General features: G+C 41.9%; 1 protein-coding gene across 1 annotated transcript in view; it reads right to left on the reverse strand.

Annotated features, from left to right (window-relative positions):
• The window catches only part of LOC126417128 (uncharacterized), a 319,349-nt gene that overhangs the window by 59,059 nt on the left and 233,210 nt on the right, over nt 1–27,080 (reverse strand). Inside the window, exons 16-18 of the mRNA XM_050085024.1 lie at nt 25,847–26,026; nt 24,587–24,791; nt 21,942–22,038 (exon numbers count right to left, since the gene is read on the reverse strand). Of these exons, the coding sequence (XP_049940981.1) occupies nt 21,942–22,038; nt 24,587–24,791; nt 25,847–26,026 (482 nt within the window). The remainder of the gene's footprint in view (nt 1–21,941; nt 22,039–24,586; nt 24,792–25,846; nt 26,027–27,080) is intronic.

Raw genomic sequence — 27,080 nt, forward strand, 5'->3', positions numbered from 1 at the left:
GTGGGCTGTCACTCATATCAGGGCACAATGAGAGGTAGTCAAAGATCTGGTGGAGGATGTGGTTGAGCTTTTCAAGGCCATGCCAATACAGGCTATGATAAGGTTATCAGTATATTTCAACATTCCCCTGCTTTCCACTGCAAATCTGGCAACCCAGATGGCAAGGCTGTAAGAAAGAGACTTCTTGACATGAAACAGGTGACACCTGTCAAAGTGGACGTACTGACTGAGGCTGGTGAACTTGACATGGACAGACGTATTTATGGAGCAATCTGAGAGGTGAAGATTGACATCTAGGAAGATGGCTCGATGAGTTGAGAAGGACGAGAAGTAGCAGATTTGGAAATAAGTTTTGAAGTCCTGGAGGGAAGAGCAAAGGTTGTCCTTGCTGTGACTGAAAATTGTGAAAATGCCATCAATGAATCTGAACCATACAAAAGGGCTTTAGGTGTTGACTGAATAGGAATGATTCCTCCTGATGGTCCGTAAATAAGTTGTCAAAGAATGGTGCCATGTGAGTACCCATTGCAGTACTACAGATTTGGCCTTTAAAAGTAAAATAACTGTGGGGTAGGATGCAGTTGGTTATGAGGATTAGGAAAGAGGTGGTGTGTTTGTTATCAGGAGGACATCGGGAAAGGATGCTCCGACTACCTCTTATTGTGCTCTGGGTCATTGCCTTTAAGTTGGCCCACGTGCAACACACGTTCCACCAGTATAGTCACATGCATTTCTAACTCAACATAAGCCAGTGCCATGCGTGAAAGCATCAGGGTATACGCTATATCTGTGGTTAGGAAGATATTGATGCACACATCATAACTCTATAATAATGGAGAAATGGAAGAATCCATCAGACGAGAGAACTGCCTGCAGAAGAGTAACTCAAACTAGCAGTAGGCAAGCAAAACATCACAGACAGACTGTGGACAAGACAACAGACCAGGACAACTTCAAACAACCTAGACAACAATGAGCCACTAAGTGAAACCTTTGCCACAGTTATGACACCAACGCCAAGAGCAGCAGAGAGACAAATCCAAGATGTGACCAAAGAGAGTAATCGGGTGACGAGCATTGTAGTTACCGAGCAGTCCTAGTACAGTGGAGACGGATCCGACAATATCAAACACGAGCACTGAACTGACCAGCTGCGTGCTAGGTTGCCGCTCATATACCGGCCACGTGGAACACTACAGGCCACTGCATTCGTGTGGCGAGACAGTGGCACTTCTCTTGCCACATGCACAGTGCTGTTTAGCCACAGTGGAACCTAACAGCCATCTAAGTCCATATCCTCTGGCAGGTATTCAACCTCTGTGGTACACAATACCAGATCCCACCCCCCAAAAGAGGTGTTGTTGTTGTTGTTGTGGTCTTCAGTCCTGAGACTGGTTTGATGCAGCTCTCCATGCTACTCTATCCTGTGCAAGCTTTTTCATCTCCCAGTACCTACTGCAACCTACATCCTTCTGAATCTGCTTAGTGTATTCATCTCTTGGTCTCCCTCTACGATTTTTACCCTCCACGCTCCCCTCCAATACTAAATTGGTGATCCCTTGATGCCTCAGAACATGTCCTACCAACCGATCCCTTCTTCTGGTCAAGCTGTGCCACAAACTTCTCTTCTCCCCAATCCTACTCAATACTTCCTCATTAGTTATGTGATCTACCCATCTAATCTTCAGCATTCTTCTGTAGCACCACATTTCGAAAGCTTCTATTCTCTTCTTGTCCAAACTATTTATCGTCCATGTTTCACTTCCATACATGGCTACACTCCATACGAATACTTTCAGAAATGACTTCCTGACACTTAAATCAATACTGGATGTTAACAAATTTCTCTTCTTCAGAAACGCTTTCCTTGCCATTGCCAGCCTACATTTTATATCCTCTCTACTTCGACCATCATCAGTTATTTTGCTCCCCAAATAGCAAAACTCCTTTACTACTTTAAGTGCCTCATTTCCTAATCTAATTCCCTCAGCATCACCCGACTTAATTAGACTACATTCCATTATCCTTGTTTTGCTTTTGTTGATGTTCATCTTATATCCTCCTTTCAAGACACTGTCCATTCCATTCAACTGCTCTTCCAAGTCCTTTGCTGTCTCTGACAGAATTACAATGTCATCGGCGAACCTCAAAGTTTTTATTTCTACTCCATGAATTTTAATACCTACTCCAAATTTTTCTTTTGTTTCTTTTACTGCTTGCTCAATATACAGATTGAACAACATCGGGGAGAGGCTACAACCCTGTCTTACTCCCTTCCCAACCACTGCTTCCCTTTCATGTCCTTCGACTCTTATAACTGCCATCTGGTTTCTGTACAAATTGTAAATAGCCTTTCGCTCCCTGTATTTTACCCCTGCCACCTTTAGAATTTGAAAGAGAGTATTCCAGTCAACATTGTCAAAAGCTTTCTCTAAGTCTACAAATGCTAGAAACGTAGGTTTGCCTTTCCTTAATCTTTCTTCTAAGATAAGTCGTAAGGTCAGTATTGCCTCACGTGTTCCAGTGTTTCTACGGAATCCAAACTGATCTTCCCCGAGGTTGGCTTCTACTAGTTTTTCCATTCGTCTGTAAAGAATTCGTGTTAGTATTTTGCAGCTGTGACTTATTAAGCTGATAGTTCGGTAATTTTCACATCTGTCAACACCTGCTATCTTTGGGATTGGAATTATTATATTCTTCTTGAAGTCTGTGGGTATTTCGCCTGTTTCATACATCTTGCTCACCAGATGGTAGAGTTTTGTCAGGACTGGCTCTCCCACGGCCGTCAGTAGTTCCAATGGAATATTGTCTACTCCGGGGGCCTTGTTTCGACTCAGGTCTTTCAATGCTCTGTCAAACTCTTCACGCAGTATCATATCTCCCATTTCATCTTCATCTACATCCTCTTCCATTTCCATAATATTGTCCTCAAGTACATCGCCATTGTATAGACCCTCTATATACTCCTTCCACCTTTCTGCTTTCCCTTCTTTGCTTGGAGCTGGATTTCCATCTGAGCTCTTGATATTCATACAAGTCGTTCTCTTATCTCCAAAGGTCTCTTTAATTTTCCTGTAGGCGGTATCTATCTTACCCCTAGTCAGATAGGCCTCTACATCCTTACATTTGTCCTCTAGCCATCCCTGCTTAGCCATTTTGCACTTCCTGTCGATCTCATTTTTGAGACGTTTGTATTCCTTTTTGCCTGTTTCACTTACTGCATTTTTATATTTTCTCCTTTCATCAATTAAATTCAATATTTCTTCTGTTACCCAAGGATTTCTACTAGCCCTCGTCTTTTTACCTACTTGATCCACTGCTGCCTTCACTACTTCATCCCTCAAAGCTACCCATTCTTCTTCTACTGTATTTATTTCCCCCATTCCTGTCAATTGCTCCCTTATGCTCTCCCTGAATCTCTGTACAACCTCTGGTTCTTTTAGTTTATCCAGGTCCCACCTCCTTAAATTCCCACCTTTTTGCAGTTTCTTCAGTTTTAATCTACAGGTCATAACCAATAGATTGTGGTCAGAGTCCACATCTGCCCCTGGAAATGTCTTACAATTTAAAACCTGGTTCCTAAATCTCTGTCTTACCATTATATAATCTATCTGATACCTTTTTGTATCTCCAGGGTTCTTCCATGTATACAACCTTCTTTCATGATTCTTAAACCAAGTGTTAGTTATGATTATGTTGTGCTCTGTGCAAAATTCTACCAGGCGGCTTCCTCTTTCATTTCTGTCCCCCAATCCATATTCACCTACTATGTTTCCTTCTCTCCCTTTTCCTACACTCGAATTCCAGTCACCCATGACTATTAAATTTTCGTCTCCCTTCACAATCTGAATAATTTCTTTTATTTCATCATACATTTCTTCAATTTCTTCGTCATCTGCAGAGCTAGTTGGCATATAAACTTGTACTACTGTAGTAGGTGTGGGCTTCGTATCTATCTTGGCCACAATAATGCGTTCACTATGCTGTTTGTAGTAGCTTACCCGCATTCCTATTTTCCTATTCATTATTAAACCTACTCCTGCATTACCCCTATTTGATTTTGTGTTTATAACCCTGTAGTCACCTGACCAGAAGTCTTGTTCCTCCTGCCACTGAACTTCACTAATTCCCACTATATCTAACTTCAACCTATCCATTTCCCTTTTTAAATTTTCTAACCTACCTGCCCGATTAAGGGATCTGACATTCCACGCTCCGATCCGTAGAACGCCAGTTTTCTTTCTCCTGATAACGACATCCTCTTGAGTAGTCCCCGCCCGGAGATCCGAATGGGGGACTATTTTACCTCCGGAATATTTTACCCAAGAGGACGCCATCATCATTTAATCATACAGTAAAGCTGCATGCCCTCGGGAAAAATTACGGCTGTAGTTTCCCCTTGCTTTCAGCCGTTCGCAGTACCAGCACAGCAAGGCCGTTTTGGTTAATGTTACAAGGCCAGATCAGTCAATCATCCAGACTGTTGCCCTTGCAACTACTGAAAAGGCTGCTGCCCCTCTTCAGGAACCACACGTTTGTCTGGCCTCTCAACAGATACCCCTCCGTTGTGGTTGCACCTACGGTACGGCTATCTGTATCGCTGAGGCACGCAAGCCTCCCCACCAACGGCAAGGTCCATGGTTCATTGGGGGGGGGGAAAAGAGGTGTATACGGGCATAAATGTTTCGGACAGTTCTGTCGGGGCCAGAAAGGTCTGGGTGAAGACCTCGTACCTTCTATTTCTGGTTGTGAGAAGGGAGGAGAGGGTGTTCGGCGGTGTCCATTGTGACTCCACTGGAGGTGAGGGTGCTGGAAGGTTCCCCCGATCCTCACGGTCGCAGAAGGTAGTGCCAGAATGCCCAATGCAGTCACCAGTGGTGGTCCTGCAGCCTAACAGCTACCAGAAGACAGAGGGGGACGGAGGAGCGGTGGCAGCAGGTATGACACTATGCCCGAGGTTGGAGCTGGTTGCGGTGGCAGCAGTTGAGCCCTTTCTGTGTCTAGACAGATGTAACTTGTCGCCTTTGGGTCTCAACTACTTTTGCCTGTATCCATGATGCAGTACTTCCGAAGGAGTGGGCCCACACAGCTGCGCCAGGTGTGAAACGTTAGGAAGGCCGAGGGTGGGCTGCAGATGGGGGCCAGCATCAGAAGGTGAAGCAGGGTCCACAGTTGCCACCTGTGAAGGAGCTTATTGGTGCTACAACTATCAACTGGCACGGTATAATAGATGCTCATAAACGGGGTGAGGGCTGATGCAGTGACAGAGGATTCAACAGCTTTCCTCACTGGAGAAAGGACAGAGCAGATGGCTAAGAATATCTTTTACACCACTGGCCATGCAGAACTCTTTGAAAGTAGAGCCCATTAATTGGGGTCCATTATCAGCGACCAAAGTACGAGGTAACCTTTCGATGACCAAATCCTCGGCCAAGGCAATGAGGGTGGCATTGTTTGTGGTGGACATAATGCATACCACATATGTGTGCTCTGAGCTGGCATCCACACTGAACAACCACACAATCCTGAAAATGGACCTGCAAAATTGAGATGGAAGCGGTGTGTATACCGGGATGCAAATGATTTTGGATATGCTGCTTGGTGCCAGGTGCACACCGTGCAGCCACAGACCATTCTCTCAATTTTGCCATTGATACTGTGCCAGCACACGTGACAACAAGCCAACACCTTCGTGCAGGATATCCTGCAATGACCTCGGTGCAGCAACCTCAGGATTTGTTGCTGCAATTCAGATGACACAATTACCTGATGCATGTCAGTCTCAGTCACCAAAAGAATAACATCATCGACAATTGAGAGACTGTGAGAAATGTGTTTAAAGGGGTTGAGCTCAGTCACCAACTGATGGGTGAGGTAGGCTGGTCAGTTGTCGGTCACTTAGCAGAGGAGCTACCATAGGGTGGAGTCACAGTGTGTGGCAGTGGTGACGCTTGCACCTGCAATGGGAAAACTTCTTAATGTATGTTGTAGTATAGTATCAATGTGGAAGCAGAGAACTTCCTGTAGGTTGAAATAAAGATCTGGGCCAGCAGGTAGACAGGTCAAGGTGTAGGCACGGGAATGTTGTACCGTGGGCCTAAACTGGACAGTATAATTATAGGCACTCAGGAACAATGCCCTGTGCTGGAGGCAGTGAGCTGCTCACTCTGGGAAGTTGGAACAGCACCCAAGTAAGTGGTGTGCAGCTGAAGGATGATGTCTCTATGAAAATATGAGGTGAACCACAAATCTGGCTTAAATAGAAGCGAACACAGAGCAAAGATCATCTAGTTCCTGGAAAGGGACTGCAGTGGATATGATCTTGATTTTGTTGGAGGTAGAAAACCCAAACAGTTTAAAAATATTGTGGAGAAAAATGTTAGTAGCTAATAGGTGGTCAACAACAAATAACGTAATCAGCCATATAACATGTTTGTAGGCTGAAGTAACCAAGAGCCCTCCATGAAGGGGAATATGACTGTTTTTCTCTACGTAGCACTACACTGTCATATGTAAATAGTTCCTTGTACTCACAGAAGCAATGTGGCCTGTGTATGGCAGCCTTACATGGATGGCTCGATGTAACTGTCTCCATAGGCCACCAAATGCTACATAGATTGATCGAGCAGATGATGCCCCCCCCCCCCCTCCCCGCCCGTGTCCACCTGAAAATGGCTGTCCACATTACAAATGTGGAGCACGAGACATAACTCCCTCACAGAAGGGTTCCCCAGCAGGACTACTGACTGTGGCGCATATACTGTGTCCTGACGCTTTCTTCAGATGGGATGGGAGCATGTTGTGTGGCTGTGGCAAACTCTTTGCCACAAAGTGTGCAGGTTCCCCAGTGATCTGGACAGTCTGCCAGGTAGTTAGTGGAAAAACACTGGGCACGATGGGAGCAATCGCCGTGACCTGCGACAAAGTGTGATCAGAGGCTCAGATGCCATAGAAACGTCAGGCAAGTACGAATCACAATGGTGCTCCAGCCTGGGGGGTCTCCTAAGCCTGTAGCACAGGAGTGAAGTGCATGGAGGCACAATGGCTGCTGCAAATTGTGGCCTCATCATAAGTCATTCTCTAGCCGCCTGTGCAGTTTTGAACAAGTGTGCTATGCTCAAAATGTCCTCCCACCCCCCCCCCCCCCCCCCCCCCAATGAGAGGTTACCTAGTTTCAGTGCTGCAGTGCACACTTCTGGATCTGGTGCAAGCTGGACCACCACTTCACGAATCAAAGGATCTATGTATGAAGCCTTGCAGCCTTGAGTGATGCAACCAAAATAACATTTGCAGCTGACACCTAACAAATCGGTGCCCTATGAGCAGTTTGATTGTCCCAGCCGTTTATGGTACTGATGGAACTCGAGCCTGGACGCAACCACATGCTATCTCTGGGACTAGTAATCAGAAAAAAGAATGCATATCTCCTGAAAGGAGATTATAACATGGTCTGACAGATGGAACACCTTTCTGAGCAGAAAGAACTTACTTGGTAAAGCACAAGACAAAAATAATGATAGCTGCAATTAATTATCCACGACTTAAATGCTATGAAATGCTGTTTCAGATGATGTAAGTATGTGCCACAATCATCCATAGCACTGTCTGTGCTGGCGTAAACTGTTTCCAGCACACCGGTCAGCGAAGGTAAAGTGTAAAGATCGATAAGCAGGTGCTGGATCAAGAGTGCCTATCACGGGAGGGGCCTGAGACACACTGACAAGCAACTTGCCGCCAACGCCCTCTAGACAGCAAGTATTTAGGTCGCCACCGCTGATCCGAGGCCTCACTGACTCACTCTCCAGTTTGGCGTCTGTCAGATAATTGCAGAGTGGGCTTAGTTCGTAACATGCTATGATAGTATATAGCGTCCAGATTAGTGACTATAGTGAGATTAAAGTTTGTAATAACAAGTTCACCGATATTGTCTGCAAGAGTACTATTACAGATGAGCTTGTACCACAACACATGGGCTCTATTGCAGTCAAGCACCCAGTCCAACGAGTGCATTTGTGAATGTATGCTTTCCCGGCGTATACAGCTGGCGAAGAGTTCTCGGGCTTCCAGCCGGGTGGCGGTGTCTTCAAACTGCGACGTTTTGACGAGTGACATACTCATCATCTTCTGGCAAGAAGATGATGAGTATGTCACTTGTCGAAACGTCGCAGTTTGAAGACACCGCCACCCAGCTGGAAGCCCGAGAACTCTCCGCCGAGTGCATTTGTGTTGTAGAAAGAGGATACCGGTCACCCATAACAACCTCCTCTCCCTTACGTCCTTACAACACATGGCACTACATCGTCAAAAGATGGAAATGATGGATGATATGAGGGTGCCAGTAGTGGAAGGTGCTGAAGCCTGGTGCAACTGGGCATCAGGAGCTCCGAGTCTGTCCGTCTGAAGCTGAAGTGATTTCTGTAACAAGTCTAACTGGAGCTACTGCTCTGCTGCTGCATTAATTGCTACTGTTGCCCCAGCAAGAAAACCAGTTTAGCACCCATGCTACTGAATAACTTCCTTTTACCTCATCGCCCATGCTACATCTGTGGGTAGCCAGATTTTGCTGCACACACTGAAGCTACGAAAAAATGGAGAAATGGAGGAAGCTGCCAGGTGGGAGAGCCGACAGCAGAAGAATTACCCAAATTAACAGTAGGCAAGCAAAATGCAACAGACAGACTGTGGACAAGACAACAGACAAGGACAAGGACAAACAACATGGACAACAACAAGGTGCTAAGCGAAGCATTCACCACAACCATGAAAAGAACACCAAGATCAGCAGAGAGACAAATCCAAGATGCGAACAAAGAGAGTAATCGGATCAAAAGCAAGATAGTTATCAGGCAGTCCTAGTACAGCGAAAACAGATTTGACAGTATCAAGCACGAGCACTGAACTGACCGGTTGTGCAACGGGCAGCTGCATATGTACCAGCCGCATGGAACACTACTGGCACTACTGGCTGTTATAATGAAATGAGGAGACTGGTGCTCTCGCCATGCAAGAACAGCATTGCACAGCCACAGTGCCACTTAATGACCATCCAAGTCCACTTCCTCTGGTGAGCATTTAAACTCCACATCGCCCAATACAAGATTATATAGCAGCTATGCTCCAACAACTGTACAGCATTCTATGGGCACATGACAAGTTACCAACTATCTATTTGCACGAATGACTATCACCAAACTGTGGCAAACCACAAACTTGACCATCCCGTTGCCGAACATGATACACACCACAATATGGATGACTTCAATGGCTGCTTCAGTATGCAGGCCATTTGGGTACTCCCTTCCAGCACAAGTTTCTCTGAACTTTGCAGTTGGGAACTGTCCCTCCAACATATCCCGCACTCTAGCAATCCCTCTGGGCTAAATCTCCACTAGCCTGTTCCCACTGCCTCACCTTACCTTTTCCCTCAACTCTACTGTCCACACCACTGCTTCTCCCCCTTTGTCAACCAATCTCCCTTCTCTCTCCACTCCCTTTCACCATCTTTGTCTTCTTTCCCACCTTCATTCCCCCCACCCTCCTCTTCCTATATCACTTTTTGCTGTTCTCTCCGTGTTTTCTCTTGTTGTGTGGTTGCGAAGTCACCTGATCATAGATCTGCCTCTTTCCCACTAGACCCTCCTTATCTCCTTTCCTACCTTCTCCCCATCTCGATCAGCTCAGGCAACTATTTTCAGTAAACAAGTGTCAATAATTAGTGTCACTGTTTATCTTGAAAATCTGCTAGTGCTCAAAAACTAGTGCGAATGCTATTTCTGTTGTGTGTTTATGTGCCACCCATTAGTCAGCTATAGGTGAGTGGTTGCCTTTCCTTTATTTTACACACTAAAACTATAATGATGCTATGTAACACAATCATCATACCAGTCATAACCTATGGAGCAAAAACATGGAATTCAGTTTAATTATAAGAACACCAGTTACAAGTATTTGAAAACAAAATTTCTTTGGTCCATACTATGATAATGAATCACAAAGCTGGAAGAGAAGACTTAACATAGAAATTCATGTGCTATCACAACAAGCAACAATAATCAAATTAATGAATTCCAGATGACTCCAATCAGCAAGCTCTCTGATGAGAACAAAGGTTTTCATGTGGTTTCAAGAACATTCATGGAGAAATAATTTGGTGAGAGACCAAGAGAGAGACCCAGGAGTATATGGGCAAATAAAATTAAAATAATATCTAACTGGATGGGTGCAAACAACTGGCAGAAGGAGCACAAGACCAAAGCATTTGGAGGCAATATGTGAGGCCGGCATTGGAGCTTCATTTAGCTTACAAGCCATTAAGAAGAAGGAAATCTAAAACTTTTTTGGATGAATAAACAAGCACTGAATTGCAATGCAATCAGACATTGAGATATAAATCAAACTTGCAATTTGTTGGTCCATGTTCCCTGGAACATTCACAAAATCAAACAAACTTACTCCTAAGAGAGAGAGCACTCTTACATTTAAATAACATCAAACATTACAGAGCATATTATGTTGGTGCAAAAGTTTGGAGGTTTTTGTTTTGTATGTTGGTATCATAGTTTCTATAGGTTTGTTTATTGACTGGCATTTTTTATTTGTAGCTTACTTTTACTAATTGAATTTACATATTGACATTCTATCATTTGAAGAGATTGAGTGGAGCTGTGGATACTAGAAAATGGATTGTTAAGTGGAGAAATCAGAACATTTCGACATATTTCCCTGTTTGAGTTCAAAACATGGGTGACAGCAATGGAGGCAGTCAAAGATTTGCACTGCCATAAGGATAATGCCACTGAAAATGAGAACGGCAAGAGAATGATTTTCCTGTTTTAAGGGTTTGATGAAGATCATTTAATCTCATTAGTCCACAATGATCCATGCTGTGTACTCTAGAACTGACAAATGTGACGAACTGTGATCATAGCTTATTTGTAGGGACATGAAAAATTAGCATGTGCAACAAATGCAAACATATGTATGAGGTCTGCCTCAAAATTTGAACTTACATAGTAAAGGCTGTTCCATAGAAAATTGTATCTGTATGAACCATTTTATTACAGATAGTTTGAAATAGTTTTCTGCATATAAATGTTGACTAAGTCACTAATTTTTGATTAATGGTATTGTACAACCACTGACAAAATCCAATCTGGAAAGAGAATGTGTGTAAGAACATATCTGGAAAATAAAGAGCACACCTGTGCACCAATGCAACGACGTATCAGTGGAGTCATAAGTTATGCTCTGGCCCCATTTCTAACAGTGGGTGGCTGTGCAGTAGCCATACTAAATGCTTTGTGACCTCTGCATTGTTTATAGTTCATTATTTCGTTTCCTTACTTTGAAATGAGCAAAGTGGCTAACCTTGGTTCATGACGGAGTTAGAGTATGATATAGTGATACAGCACCAGAACAGACCAGCAATCCAGTTGTCAATTCTGCTGCCACAGAAGTACAGAACACGCATGTGGGTTGGCTGGCAGCAAGAGGGAGGCAATGCCCCCCCCCCCCTCCCCACCACCACCCCCACCACCACCACCACCACCACCACCACCACTCCTCAACTATCGGGTGTTCGAAATTCTCATTTGTTTACACTCGCAGTCACCTGCTACCTGCTATGTTGTAGTATCCACACTGTAGTGACCGCACCAAAAAATTTCCTGCATGAACACAATTATTTTTGGTTCTACTTTCATTCTAATTGTCTTGTCAATTCTGTTTGTACCATTGTCAATTATGGGTTGCATGGCCCACAAAAGGACTCTGCAACATGCTACTCAGGGCTTATATGCTACAGATTCGAAATCAGTGTTCTGTAGATTTTATAACTATCAAACTGGATGGGAGAAGAAAGTTAATGATGAGAAACACTTAAAGAAGCACTCTGCTCATAGGTTGGAAAATACTGCTGTTTCTCAAAAGAAACAATCATATGTTGAATGCTTAAATAGAGCCAAAAGAAGAAAACAAGCAAAGAATATTTTGGGGGGGGGGAAAAAAAAACTGCTGAAGTTTTTGCAGGAGCAAATATTCCAATTTTCTATTATTATAGGCTAAACTATTTATTCTCTTTTCTTATAATTTTATTTTCAATGACTTTTTTCCTTTTTATTTCCTTTTTTCCCCTTTTACAAGCAATTTTGTTTTCAGGCACATAGTATGGCAAACTTTGAAACTTATATGTCTAACCTTTTACGAAAAAACATGCTTATTTCTGCAAAAATTGATGCTTAACACTACCAAAACAGATGTTTAAAACAGCCAAAACAGATTCTTAACACGTCCAAAACAAACTATCTTTTTAGGTCTTTCAAAGAAACATTTCACTTCTTCCAAAATCTGTCTCCTTCAAAAGTTGAGTGGTCAAAATTATCATATTACAAAAGATTTCAATCTTCCAGTGCAATCCTTCCAAAATTCCAATGATATAATTTTGGAGGCCTAATTTGTCTTATCATAAAAATGTATAAATTTCCCAGAACTACATGTTAGTTTGTAAAATATGCCTATTAGAAAATTTAACTTCTCAAAAAGTTCTTGGTGGGCTTTTGTAGATACAGGTGTGCAGAAACTTAAACTCCATAAAACAGAACCATAATTAATATAAATTTAAGAATACTGGTACCATAGTTAAATGAAAGGTTGTTGCTGCTTGATATATTTTTGTAATTTTTGTTTTTTTCTGTTAATATTTAAAAAAAACATAACAGTCTTGTATTTGACATATTGTAATTTATGTACTACTCACACTTATATAGTCACCAAACACAAAGACATATTTAGATGGGGTTGAATTTTCAACCACTGCAGACATGTGCAGTAAGTTGTCTCTTTCTGTCACTCACTACACAAACTTTCATGTTAGTCAGTCATGGTCAAGCAGTCAAATTCTATAGTTATTATGTTAGAACTTGTCACTTGTCACATTTTGGGAGACCATTCATGGTCTATGTGGCTTATCAATCCACGTTTGGAAATGTTATTAATGCATTAGAAGTTAGCTAATCATCATGTGATTAATAATGAAAAATATAAATGAATGAAGTAATCTCAACAGTGTTCTGTTGAAATTATTGTTGTTGTTGTGGTCTTCAGTCCTGAGACTGGTTTGATGCAGCTCTCCATGCTACTCTATCCTGTGCAAGCTTCTTCATCTCCCAGTACCTACTGCAACCTACATCCTTCTGAATCCGCTTAGTGTATTCATCTCTTGGTCTCCCTCTACGATTTTTACCCTCCAGTACTAAATTGGTGATCCCTTGATGCCTCAGAACATGTCCTACCAACCGATCCCTTCTTCTGGTCAAGTTGTGCCACAAACTCCTCTTCTCCCCAATTCTATTCAATACCTCCTCATTAGTTATGCGATCTACCCATTTAATCTTCAGCGTTCTTCTGTAGCACCACATTTCGAAAGCTTCTATTCTCTTCTTGTCTAAACTATTTATCGTCCATGTTTCACTTCCACACTTTGTATGGCTACACACCACACAAATACTTTCAGAAACGACTTCCTGACACTTAAATCTATCCTCGATGTTAACAAATTTCTCTTCTTCAGAAACGCTTTCCTTGCCATCATCAGTTATTTTGCTCCCCAAATAGCAAAACTCCTTTACTACTTTAAGTGTCTCATTTCCTAATCTAATTCCCTCAGCATCACCTGGCTTAATTCGACTACATTCCATTACCCTTGTTTTGCTTTTGTTGATGTTCATCTTATACTCTCCTTTCAAGACATTGTCCATTCCGTTCAACTGCTCTTCCAAGTCCTTTGATGTCTCTGACAGAATTACAATGTCATTGGCAAACCTCAAAGTTTTAATTTCTTCTCCATGGGTTTTGATACCTACTCCGAACTTTTCTTTTGTTTCCTTTACTGCTTGCTCAAAATACAGATTGAATAGCATTGGGGAGAGGCTACAACCCTGTCTCACTCCCTTACCAACCACGGCTTCCCTTTCATGTCCCTTGACTCTTATAACTGCCATCTGGTTTCTGTACAAATTATAAATAGCCTTTCGCTCCCTGTATTTTACCCCTGCCACCTTCAGAATTTGGAAGAGAGTATTCCAGTCAACACTGTCAAAAGCTTTCTCTAAGTCTACAAATGCTAGAAACGTAGGTTTGCCTTTCCTTAATCTTTCTTCTAAGATAAGTCGTAGGGTCAGTATTGCCTCACGTGTTCCAACATTTCTACAGAATCCAAACTGATCTTCTCCGAGGTCGGCTTCTACCAGTTTTTCCATTCGTCTGTAAAGAATTCGCGTTAGTATTTTGCAGCTGTGACTTATTAAACTGATAGTTCGGTAATTATCACATCTGTCAACACCTGCTTTCTTTGGGATTGGAATTATTATATTCTTCTTGAAGTCTGAGGGTATTTCGCCTGTCTCATACATCTTGCTCACCAGATGGTAGAGTTTTGTCAGGACTGGCTCTCCCAAGGCCGTCAGTAGTTATAATGGAATGTTGTCTACTCCCGGGGCCTTGTTTCGACTTAGGTCTTTCAGTGCTCTGTCAAACTCTTCACGCAGTATCATACCTCCCATTTCATCTTCATCTACCTCCTCTTCCATTTCCATAATATTGTCCTAAAGAACATCACCCCTGTATAGACCCTCTATACACTCCTTCCACCTTTCTGCTTTCCCTTCTTTGCTTACAACTGGGTTTCCATCTGAGCTCTTGATATTCATGCAAGTGGTTCTCTTTTCTCCAAAGGTCTCTTTAATTTTCCTGTAGGCAGTATCTATCTTACCCCTCGTGAGATAAGCCTCTACATCCTTACATTTGTCCAATATCTATCTTACCCCTCGTAAGATAAGCCTCTACATCCTTACATTTGTCCTATAGCCATCCCTGCTTAGCCATTTTGCACTTCCTGTCGATCTCATTTTTGAGACATTTGTATTATTATTACTGACTATTTAAGTCACTTGACAATCGTCCAAAGAATACTGGTGAAGATGAAAATGTATGAGACTTAAGAAGCATAGTCAGTAAAACTACACTATTCATTTGCCAACGGTATATAAAAGAACTGATTGTAAGGCTTCATATGAGATCAGATTTCTCGCAGTTTTCCTGCCATCATTATTTCACAGGACATATGTGACAGTAAGTACTAGTGCAAAGCACTTTATTGTTTCTCAAAATATTTGACTTTATCATTTACACAGTGTCACATGCATTCAAACCAATTCTGCGAACTTTTTTTCCACTCTAATGTTGACACTTCAGAAATATAGAATTGGAATGATTAAACAGTTTCTTGAACCTGTGTCCACAAATTCCTTGCTTGGTACAAGGGAACCAAAAGAAGCTGTTCAGTGATCAATCAAGTGGATACGAAGAATGAGACATTTATCTGTTACTTTTCTCGAAACAATCGCTTGACATACCGTGTGATGGCTGCATGATCATGATGAAGAATGATGTGAGGTTCCTAGTTGTTTTTCCTGATTTCATCACTCATTTAAGAGCAAACAAACTGTTGTATACCAATCAACATTTAGTGTTCTTCAATCCCCTAAAACTAAGGTTGAAACACATCAGTGAGACCAAACGAACTAGTGATCATTTTCTTGGAACTGCATCCACAGCTTGTGGTCTAGTGGCTAGCGTTGCTGCCTCTGGATCACGGGATACCAGGTTCGATTCCTGGCTGGGTTGGGGATTTTCTTTGCCCGGGGACTGGGTGTTCGTGTTGTCCTTACCCCACAAACCAAAGATCAGCGCCCCAAAAACCAAAGATCATCATCATCATCAAACATCTTGGAAGTGCTTCCTGAACATACCATGTTTGTTGGTTTTGGTTTATCTTCTAACACTCAAACTGTTACCAGTTTATATGAATATACCCAACTTTTGTCTCATGTAAAAATGTTGTATATGGATTTTGAAGTTCCACAACTGAATTTTTTTCACACCATGTGAAAGAAGCCCAATTTTGAGCTTTGGTCAAATTAAGTGGAATCAGTCACAAATATGTTCATGTAAAATCAAATGTTCTTCAGTCTTTTATATTCCAAAGGAGGACTCTAACTCGCTGGAAGGCACACACGTTGATCCTCTTCAAACACATTGCTCAAAACACTGCTGTTTGTTGAAAGCCAACCGATTTTGGTCGACCTTCATGAAATTCCTCATTAATGGATGCATGACTGAGACAAAATCTTCCAAAACAATTGTAAACAATCTATTCTAGCAATTACCAGAAGTTGAAAGAAGTGATCTGAGGCACAGAAACCTTCCTGTGAAATTTCCATTTTTCCACAACTCATTCTTTGAATGTTTGCTGTGAAGACACTGCTCAGCCAACTTAAACTACCAAGTCCCATCTCAGTAGTACCGCCTAGCAATCATTTAAGCAAGGTGACCCTTATAATATGTTGTCTGATTCTTCTTGGAATGATTACACTCTAAATTTTATCAGCAAATCCTTCCATTATGCACTATACCTCATTTGTTGAATCTTCCACTGGTGTTTGATGCGTTCACACTTAATTAATGAACCTCTGATGAAATGTCTGAATCTTCCATTAATCCTATTTGGTAAGGGTCCTAGACTGATAAGCAATACTGAAGCATATGCCAAATGAGGCTTTTGTTAGCTACCTTTTTTGTAGGTGAATGACGTCCAGGCATCCTGCAAAGAATTTCAGTCTCTCATCTGCATTTTCTACAATTAGTTTCATAATGTCATTCCACTTTCGGCACTTTCAATGCATTATCTTAGATATTTTACAGTTTTATGTTTCCAATATGACTGAATGTTAGATCTACATTTACACAAATATTCCACAAGCCACCATATGGTGCATGGCTGAGAATAACTTGTACCACATTTGGTCATTTTCTTTTCTGTTCCACTCACAAATACAGTGAGAGAAAAATGAGTAACTATACATCACCAAATGAGCGCTAAGTTTTCTTATTGTATCTTCGTGGTCCTTTGAGAAATGTACGTTGCCGGCAGTAGAATCATTTTGCAGTGAACTTCACATGCCGGTTCTTTAAATTTTCTCAACAATGTTCCTCGAAAAGAGCGTAACCTTCCTTCTAGAAATTTCCATTTGCACTCCCGATGCATCTTGGTAATACTTGCATGTTGATTGAACCTACTGGTAACAAATTTAGTAGTCTGTCTCTGAATTCCTTCGATGTCTTCCTTTAATTTGACTTGTGGGGATCCCAAACACTCAAGCAGTACTCAAGAATGGATTGCACTAGTGTCCCATACATGGTCTCTTTTATAAATGAGCAATGATGTCCTAAAATCCTTCCAATAAAATGAAGTTGACCATTTCCCTTCCCTACTACTATCTTTACAGGCTTGTTCCATTTCACATCATACTGCAATGTTATGCCTGCATATTTGATCAAGGTGACTGTCAATCAGCACACTCCTAATGTTGTATTTGAACATTAAGGGATTGTTTCTCCTACTTATCCACATTAATTTATATTTTTCTTCATTTAGAGCTAGCTACCATTCATCACACCAATTACAAATTTTGTCTGTCATCTTGTATCTTCCGATGGTCACTCAATGATGACACACTTCTGTATATCAAAGCATCATCACCAAACAGGTGCAGATTGCTGCTCACCCTATTCGTTAGATCATTTATGTATACAGAGAATACGAGTAGTCCTACCACAATTCCCTGAGGCACTCATGATGATACCCATGTCTCTGACAAACACTCACCAACGAGGACAATGTACTTGGTTCTATTATTTAAGGAGTCTTCGAGCCACCCAAGTACGTGGAAACCCATTCCATATTAACAGTCTGCAGTGGGGCACTATGTCTAATGATTTTTGGAAATCTAGGAATATGGAATCTGCCTGTTAACCTCCATCAATGTTTCACAGGATGTAATGTCAGAAAAGGACAAACTGAGTGTTGCATGAGCAATACTTTCTGTAACTGTGCTGACATGTGAATAGAGGCTTTTCCATCTCAAGGAAGTTTTATCATATTTGAACAGAGCATACGTTCAGAAATTCTGAGCTAAGCCATGTTGAGGATGGTAATTTTGTGGGTCAGTTCTTTTACACTTTTTATGCACAGGAGTCACCTGCATATTTTTACATTTGCTTGGCGCTTTGCACTGGGCAAGAGATCCAGGATAAATGAAAGCTAAGTAAGGGGCAAATGCTGTAGAGTACTCTTTGTAAAATCGAATTTTAAACACTTTTAGCTGTTTCTCTACACTGCAGATGCCTTTTAGTGTGTCCTCTATACAAAGTTCATTTCTTAAATGCAAAATTCGGAACTTTGGCTTTCCTTTATCTTGTATCGCCACACCAAACTGGTCGATGAGTGACTGGATAGAAGCCTTCAATCTGCTTAGTGGTTTCATATAAGACCACAATTTTCTCAGGTTCTTGGTAAGATCTTTGTTAATGTACAACACTGATAGCAGTTGTATGCTTTGTGCATCACTCTTTTTACAGACACACAAATCTCTACTAACTTTTTCCTGTTGCCATTTATGCATTCTTTTTTGAACCATTAGTTGTATAACAGAGAGAGAGAGAGAGAGAGAGAGAGAGAGAGAGAGAGAGAGAGAGAGAGTGTGTGTGTGTGTGTGTGTGTGTGTGTGTGTGTGTGTCCTGGCTAATGATTTCCAACTCCGCTGGCAATTTATTCAGTGTGTGTCAATTTTTCCAGATGATTATGTTTTCGACTTCTGTGTTACTTGACAACCTTCCTGACAGCAGCAGTGCATGATGGGAGTGGGGTAGGAACTAGAGGAACTTGAGGAAGTAGAGCAACATGCACACCACCACCTCAAAAAACTCTCCACCCTGCTCATTTCCTACTCCCGTTTTGGAGTAACATTGTCTGCCATCTCTACAGCAGCTCCCAAACCTCTCCCACGTCATCTCATAGCTGACAAACCTTGTCTCACAGACCTACTACATTTACCCCACCCTCCAAAACTCCCTCCCAACACGACACAGAATCCAGAACCTAAACAGACCCAAAACACAGTCATTAACCTTTCCTCCAGAAGCCTTAGCCCCACAGAAATACCAGTACTTTCCAAAGGCCTTACCTTTCCCCCACTCCCAAATTCAATCATGCAGGGCTTGTTATGGATCTTCTTGCCTTGTCCTGGTTCCTGCAGTGGAAACACTTTTTTGTTACCAACCCTACCACTCGGAGTCAACCGAAGGCCAATACTGAACCCTGCTTGACTCAGTTCACACCTCCATCCAACTGTGATCCACACCCATTGCCCCCAAAATCACACCCTGTTAACTTTCCAGAACATCTTAACCTCGAACCTTGCCTCACCACGTTTTCCCAAATCCCTAAACATGCAAAACAACCTCACATCTGCAGAAAGAACCACAGTCCGTCATCTAAAAACTGGTCCTGACCTTATGATCCTACCTGCGGACAAAGGCTACCCATTGTTGTTTTGAACCACAAGGATTACCCAACAGAAGGACTCTGCCAGCTGCCAGATACATCCACCTAAAAACCTTGCCACAGTGACCCCATTTCAGAAATCCAGCAGGATCTCCAGTCTCTCCTCAACTCCTTAGGCCATTCCCAGAACCTCTCCCTCAAGTACATCTCTCTGCTCACCCCTATCACTCCCCTCACTCCTACCTTCTATATGCTTCCTGAAGTCCATAAACCCAACCACCCAGGACACCCTGTTGTGGCCAGTTACTGTGCCCCCACTGAGAGAACCTCTGCTCTTGCAGACCAACACCTTCAGCCTATTACACAGAACCTACCCTCCTATGTGAAAGATACCAACCATTTCCTCCAGCGACTCTGAACAATTCCTGTCCCTTTACTACATGGTGCCCTGCTCATCACTGTTGATGACCTCCCTTTACACTAACATTCCTAATGCCCATGGCCTTACCACTATTTGACACTACCTTTCCCTATGCTCGATGAATTCCAAACCAGAAATCTCCTTCCTAGTCACCATGACCAACTACATCATCACCCACAATTTCTTCTCCTTTGAAGGCATTATCTACAAGCAAATCCAGGCTATGGCTATGGGCACCCGCATGGCACCATCCTATGTCAACCTACGCATGGGCCATCTGGAGGAATCCTTCCTGAACACCCAAATCCTAAACCTCTTCACCTGGTTCAGATTCGCCAATGACATCTTTGCAATCTGGACAGAGGGTGCAGATACGCTATCCACATTCCTCCAAAAACTCAACAGCTTCTCCCCCATTTGCTTCACCTGATCTTACTCAACTCAACACCTCCTAGATGTTGACCTCCACCTTGAAGATGGCTACATCAGTAGCTCTGTCCATATCAAACCTACTAACCACATGCAACGCCTCCACTCTGATAGCTCCCACCTGTGTCATACCAATAAGTCCCTTCCATACAGCCTAGCCACACATGGTCGTCACATATGCAGCGTTGAGCGGCCCCTCTTGAAATATACTGAGGGTCTCATTGAGGCCTTCACAGCCCATAATTATCCTCCCAAACTTGTGCAAAAACAAATCTCACATGCCGTATCTTTCCAGTCTCCCACAACCTCCCAAAGCCTCACCGTCCAGCCACAGAGGATCATTCCCCTCGTAACTCATTACCACTCAGGACTGGAGCAAATGAATTACATTCTCTGCCAGAGTTTCGACTACCTCTCACCGTGCCCTGAAATGAGAAATGTCCTCCCATCCCTCCCAAAGTCGTATTCCACCGTCCACCTACAAAATATACTTCTCCATTCTTATACAACCCCTGCTCACAACCCCTTACCTCATGGCTCATATCCCTGTAATAGACCTAGATGCAAGACCTGTCCCATACATCCTCCCACCATCACCTACTTCAGTCCAGTCACAAACATCACCTATCACATCAAAGGCAATGCTATGTGGGAAACCAGTCATGTAATCTACAAGCTAAGCAGCAACCACTGTGCCGCATTATATGTGGGTATGACAAACATCAAGCTGTCTGTCCACATGAATGGCCACCGACAAACTGTGGCCAAGAAACAAGTGGACCACCCTGTTGCTGAGCACGCTGCACAACACGACATCATCCATTTCAATGAATGCTTCACAGCCTGTGCCATATAGACCCTTCCAACCATAGACCCTTCCAACCAACACCAGCTCTTCTGAATTTTTCACCCATCCAGCCCCTTCCCTGCTCCCATTCCAGCACTACACAGCCCTCATTCCACCAACGCACCCAGTCTTTTTACTTCTCCCCCCACCCCTCCAACATCTCCCCTGCCCTCTGTCTAAGCTCCCAACTGCACCTAGCTGCCCTACCCGCTCTCCATCTTGAGTACGCATGCTCCCCACCAGCATTTCACTGTCCCCCATTCCTACCCTGCTATCCCTCTCCCTGCCTGCTCCAGCCTCCTCCTTACCCCCACCCCGTTGCCATTCCCATCATGCACTGCTGCTATTGTTTGCAGTATGGCTTCAGCTGTCGGAGGCTGCAGTTGTGTGTGTGTGTGTGTGTGTGTGTGTGTGTGTGTGTGTGTGTGTGTGTGTGTGTGTGTTTGTGGGTGGGTTGCGTTTGCATCTGTGTGTCTCATCTATTTTTGACAAAGGCCTTTGATGGCCAGAAGCTTATATTATGACAGTCTTTTTGTTGCGCCTCTCAGCAACTCAGCATCTCTGTAACATGGTGAGTAACAACTTTCTGTTACATAATATTATTAATAATATGTCTTTCGCAAAAATGTAAATAGTATCTGCATTCAGTCACACTTCGTTGAATCATATGACATGAAAAAAATCACTGATTAAAATTGCATCAGTAGACGCTCCTATTTTACTTGTTCAGTAAATTGCATGAAGAAGAGAGAACTGTATCATTTTAAGTAACTTTATGCTCAACACGCATACAGTGAAACATACAATTTGGTTTTTGTATTTTGCTGTTCAAAATTAATACTTACAACTTGGCCGTCCACCTCAAGGCTGGACCATAGATACGATCCCCGATCACAGTTCCACTTGTTTCTCTTGCCAGAAAACTCATTTTGTTAGCTATCTCTGAAATAATATAGTGAAAAATATCAACTTAAAATATATTTTATAATTTGTTACAAATGACAGACTTAATGTTACATTCACTCTAAGTTACAGTTCCTTAATGTTACTCCCCTCCCGCTTTCACATGATTGTACTAATGTTCATTCAGAAGTGTGGCACACTCTCACTGTTACATATTACACATATTATGCTAGAGAGGTGCTACATCTATAAAGTACAATGCCCGATAATTGTGGAGTTCGATTGATTGGCACCGTTCTTAGCAGACAGCCTGGCTCCTTAACAGTTTCAAGAGGAGTGCAGCCACACCATGAATTTTTTCTGGATGGGGACCACAGGGAACCATAAGAAGATCCCATCTGTAACAATATGGCTGAAGTACTACAGAAACCAAAGGAGTTGAAGGGAGAGAGGCTTCACATGAAACTTAGTACCAGTCCAGTAATCTCTTTGAGATTTGTCTAACAGCCATGTTAAAGAACCGAACTCTGGTTTTGGTAGTAGCATTTTATCTAAAAACTAGAAGGTTCTGAATCTGCTATCTTTTGACTCCTTGTAGTCATATCCTGGTGGCTACAGTCTCGCTGGAAAGCCATGAAGCTGGATAAGACAGTGATCTTGCTCTACCTCATGTTACCGTACACCACATGCTGCACTCATAACTGGAACTGTTTATTAGGAATGATGAGGCCATTACATTCATTAGAAAGTATCCTCTGCTGAGTTAATATTCCTCACCTTCTCAGAAATAGCAAAAGACTCCCTTAGAAACAAGTAAAAACTGACAGGGGCCAGTTAAAGCATGCACAAGAAGAGCACTGTTGATACACTGTTCATTATGCGATGATCCTTTATCAGTGATGTGCAGTAGCATTATTGCCTGCAAAACTAAATACTTTCCTTTTTTCAGAAATTTTCATTGTGGCTGCTTCACTCGAGGTGGCTGATGTTTCTTAACCACAGCCTGACATTCTGAGACACAGATTTCAAAGTTACCCTACTTGTACATGTAAAAAAATGCACTTAATATCCAGTGTGAGGCGAAAATGTAGTATATAAAGTGACATAGCATGGAGAAATATGCTGTAAAGTATCTCCATAATCATGAGAAGGGTTTCGGAAACCCCATGTTGTAGCACTGAAGCACATGAAAAATTTTTGTGCATGTAAAATCCGGTCTTAGGTGTAAAATTAGTTATGCATTATTTCAGTTTCACATTAGCAAACTACCAAAATTTTACAGACTCAAAGTTATTTTCATATGAAGACATGCACTGCTGTAGCAGGGAAAAGAAGGGAACCAGCACAAAAATGCTTCCATCAGAGCACAAATGATGCTAATATGCTCCTTTTTCAAAAGACTATGGCTGAAAAGTGGGATAGCAGGTGCCTTATTCTCAGCACCCTTAAAATTTTGGCATGTGAACATATTCACGCTTCTTTATGCTGAGAGGGAAGGAGAAAGTGGCAGTGGGAAATACAGACTGAAAAGTAATAAATACTGGAAGATAGCAGACAGTGGTTATAGCACAGAAAGAGCGAAGTTGACAATGGCAGCGTGAGAGAAAGAGACGGACATCGTGGCAGTGGAACATTGTTGACAGTGATAAGCGAAGAAGACAATGGACACGGTGGTGGAACACTGTTGACAGTGAAAAGACGATGCTACAAAAAGAGACAGAACAAAGGAGACTGTGGTTGTGAGAAGGGAGACAGTGACAATTAAAGAGAGACAAAAAAGATAATAACAATGAGTTGGGCTGAATGAGTGAGTGAGAATGGGCAAGTGGGAGTGGAAGGATAGCAGCAACTTAACAGTGATGGAGTGAGTTGCAATTAGGGGAGCTTGTGGGAGTGAGAGGTGAGTTGCACACTAAAAAGAGCACGAATATGATCACATGCCAAAATGTTTGGAAAATTTTTTAAAGGTGCTGATAATGGTAGAATGAGGCAGCTGGTACTCCACTTTTCAGAGTCTTCTGAAACAGGAACACATTTGCCTTTTTATGTTGTAATTGGAGCATTATTTCTTTGCTCATCTCCTTCTTCCATTTCCTTATTTGAAATTTTTTCTGCCTTATATATAATTTTGTTTCCCACCCAGCCGATTATTAGCATTTTTTTAAGGGAGACATTGAAGATGCCAGACACAAATACCGACAAAAAGCAATTCACATTAAGCAAAACTGTAAGATCAGCATGTGTGAAGATACAAAGTGAAAAGAAACTCTGCTTAGAAAGGTTTAGATAAAGATAGTACTTACTTTACGAAAAATGAAATAAGTAGGATACAACAGTTTCATGTTGTGTTCAAGTTTAATCTACAAATGATACACAAAATAACATAGGCATGAACTTGTGGGAAAAGCAAATGTGACTGAACAATGGGTTTACTTTCCATTCATTATAAACTTTACACTATGAAATTTTGTACACTTTATTAAATTTTCCATGTAGTGAAACAAAGCTATTAATGAAAATAATCACACTGTTAAATCTCTTCAAGAGGCTATAGTGTCACATAATCACAGTGCAAAGATATACTTACTGTATCTCAGTTTCCTCGGTTTTCCAACTCTTAGGCTAGTTAATTGACCAGTTCGTTCATGAAATACTTCACCATCGTCATCATCTTCATCATCTCCACTGGAGTCTGTTTCTTCTGCTGGATTAGAGGTTTCATGTTGTTTCAAATGTTCATGTATCTCAGATTCTTCATTACAATGATGATCACACAGCTTACATAAATAACCCTGTGAAAATGAGAGCATTAGCTTAACAGTTCAAGACCCACAATACCAGATAGTAAATGTCTAAAATTACCTAAAATTTCATGAATCTCTCTAGAGGTATTTGTTATTTTTCAGAAATGGTCTTTTGTAATATGAAAGCGATAGTTGCTACTCACCATATAGCAGAGCTGCTGAGTTGCAGATAGGCACAACAAAAGGCTGTCAGAAAGTGAGCTTTCAGCCAATAAGGCCTTTGTCGGAAATAGAGTAAACACACACACACACACACGCACGCACACACACACACGCACGCACGCACGCACGCAAACTACAATCTCTGGCTGCTGAGGCCTCAGTAGCCAGAGACTGTGGTCATTTGTGTGAGAACTGCATTTCCGTGAGTGAGTGTGTATGTTGTTTATTTCCGTTGAAGACCTTGTTGGCTGAAAGCTAGCTTTCTGACAGTCTTCTTGTTGTGCCTAAATGGGACTCAGTATCTCCACTATATGGTTCCATAATATTGTTACATTCCACCCTTGGTTTTCATAGTCTGTTATTTTTATATTGTTTGGTAAATTGTCAACATAGTCAAAAAGTGACAAAATAATTGGATATGTATTATCACATTTCCAACACTTTTCAGTTCCTCAACTGAAGTAGCTTACACCCTTGACACCAGAAATAACAAACCACCTATGTCATTGTAATGAGAATTAAGAAATAAGCATAATGAATAGAGATATTGATCATTATAATACACAACACAAACATGATTGTCAACGGATACTGAGTACTAAAAGAGCTACAGATTACTGCCCACTTGCTGCCAGAAGGCAGTTCTATAACAGGCTACCAAATATTACAAAGCAACTCCGTTGAAATATTTTTAACGGCAAAGTGAAACTGTTGTTAATTAGTAGCGTACTTTACTTGCCCAAAGATTTCTGAGCTCCATTATAAGTAGTTAAGTAGTACTATTTCTGTACATTGCAGTATATTAGTGATGGTAAATAGTTATGAAATGCTATCTGGTGTTTTAAATGTACAAAAAAGCATATGACAGCAAATAATATTACCTTGCGTAGTGCCTTTGGGCAGTTCGAGTAGTGCTCTTGCATACTGCTAAGTTCAGATGTTTCAAACAGACAGCTAGGGTTGTTGCACTTTATTTTCCCGTTCCGTTTTATTTTCATCTTCCACCGTCCAACAAGGGAATTGGTTGGCTTTGTGTAACCAAGTCGTTCGAACAATTCATCCTGGAATAACACAATTTGCAAAATATTACAACACTGGAACACTTTCATACCCTAAACAACAAACAAAAGCTGGAAATGAAGACAAGTCAGCACTCAATGCGCGCGCGCGCGTGTGTGTGTGTGTGTGTGTGTGTGTGTGTGTGTGTGTGTGTGTGTGTGTGTGAGAGAGAGAGAGAGAGAGAGAGAGAGAGAGAGAGAGAGAGAGAGAGAGTGAGGGGGGGGGGGGTATTATTTGCAAAATTGATTGAACAATCTCTGCACTACATTTCCACATAAATCAGTAGTTTTCGTGATAATTACATTTATAGCTATATCTGCTAGGTAAATGTGAAAATGATGCTAGCAAAGATACAGGCGGACAATTATTGAACTACATGAAGTAAAATCATCATAACTTCTGAATGGTTTGTGTTGTTGTTGTTGTTGTTGTTGTGGTCTTCAGTCCTGAGACTGGTTTGATGCAGCTCTCCATGCTACTCTATCCTGTGCAAGCTTCTTCATCTCCCAGTACCTACTGCAACCTACATCCTTCTGAATCTGCTTGGTGTATTCATCTCTTGGTCTCCCTATACGATTTTTACCCTCCACGCTGCCCTCCAATGCTAAATTTGTGATCCCTTGATGCCTCAGAACATGTCCTACCAACCGGTCCTTTCTTCTCGTCAAGTTGTGCCACAAACACCTCTTCTCCCCAATTCTATTCAATACCTCCTCATTAGTTGTGTGATCTACCCATCTAATTTTCAGCATTCTTCTGAAGCACCACATTTCGAAAGCTTCTATTCTCTTCCTGTCCAAACTAGTTATCGTCCATGTTTCACTTCCATACATGGCTACACTCCATACAAATACTTTCAGAAACGACTTCCTGACACTTATATCAATACTGGATGTTCACAAATTTCTCTTCTTCAGAAACGCTTTCCTTGCCATTGCCAGTCTACATTTTATAACCTCTCTACTTCGACCATCGTCAGTTATTTTGCTCCCCAAATAGCAAAACTCCTTTACTACTTTAAGTGTCTCATTTCCTAATCTAATTCCCTCAGCATCA

This window comes from Schistocerca serialis, chromosome 8 (assembly GCF_023864345.2).
Source record: "Schistocerca serialis cubense isolate TAMUIC-IGC-003099 chromosome 8, iqSchSeri2.2, whole genome shotgun sequence".
Lineage (NCBI taxonomy): Eukaryota > Metazoa > Arthropoda > Insecta > Orthoptera > Acrididae > Schistocerca > Schistocerca serialis.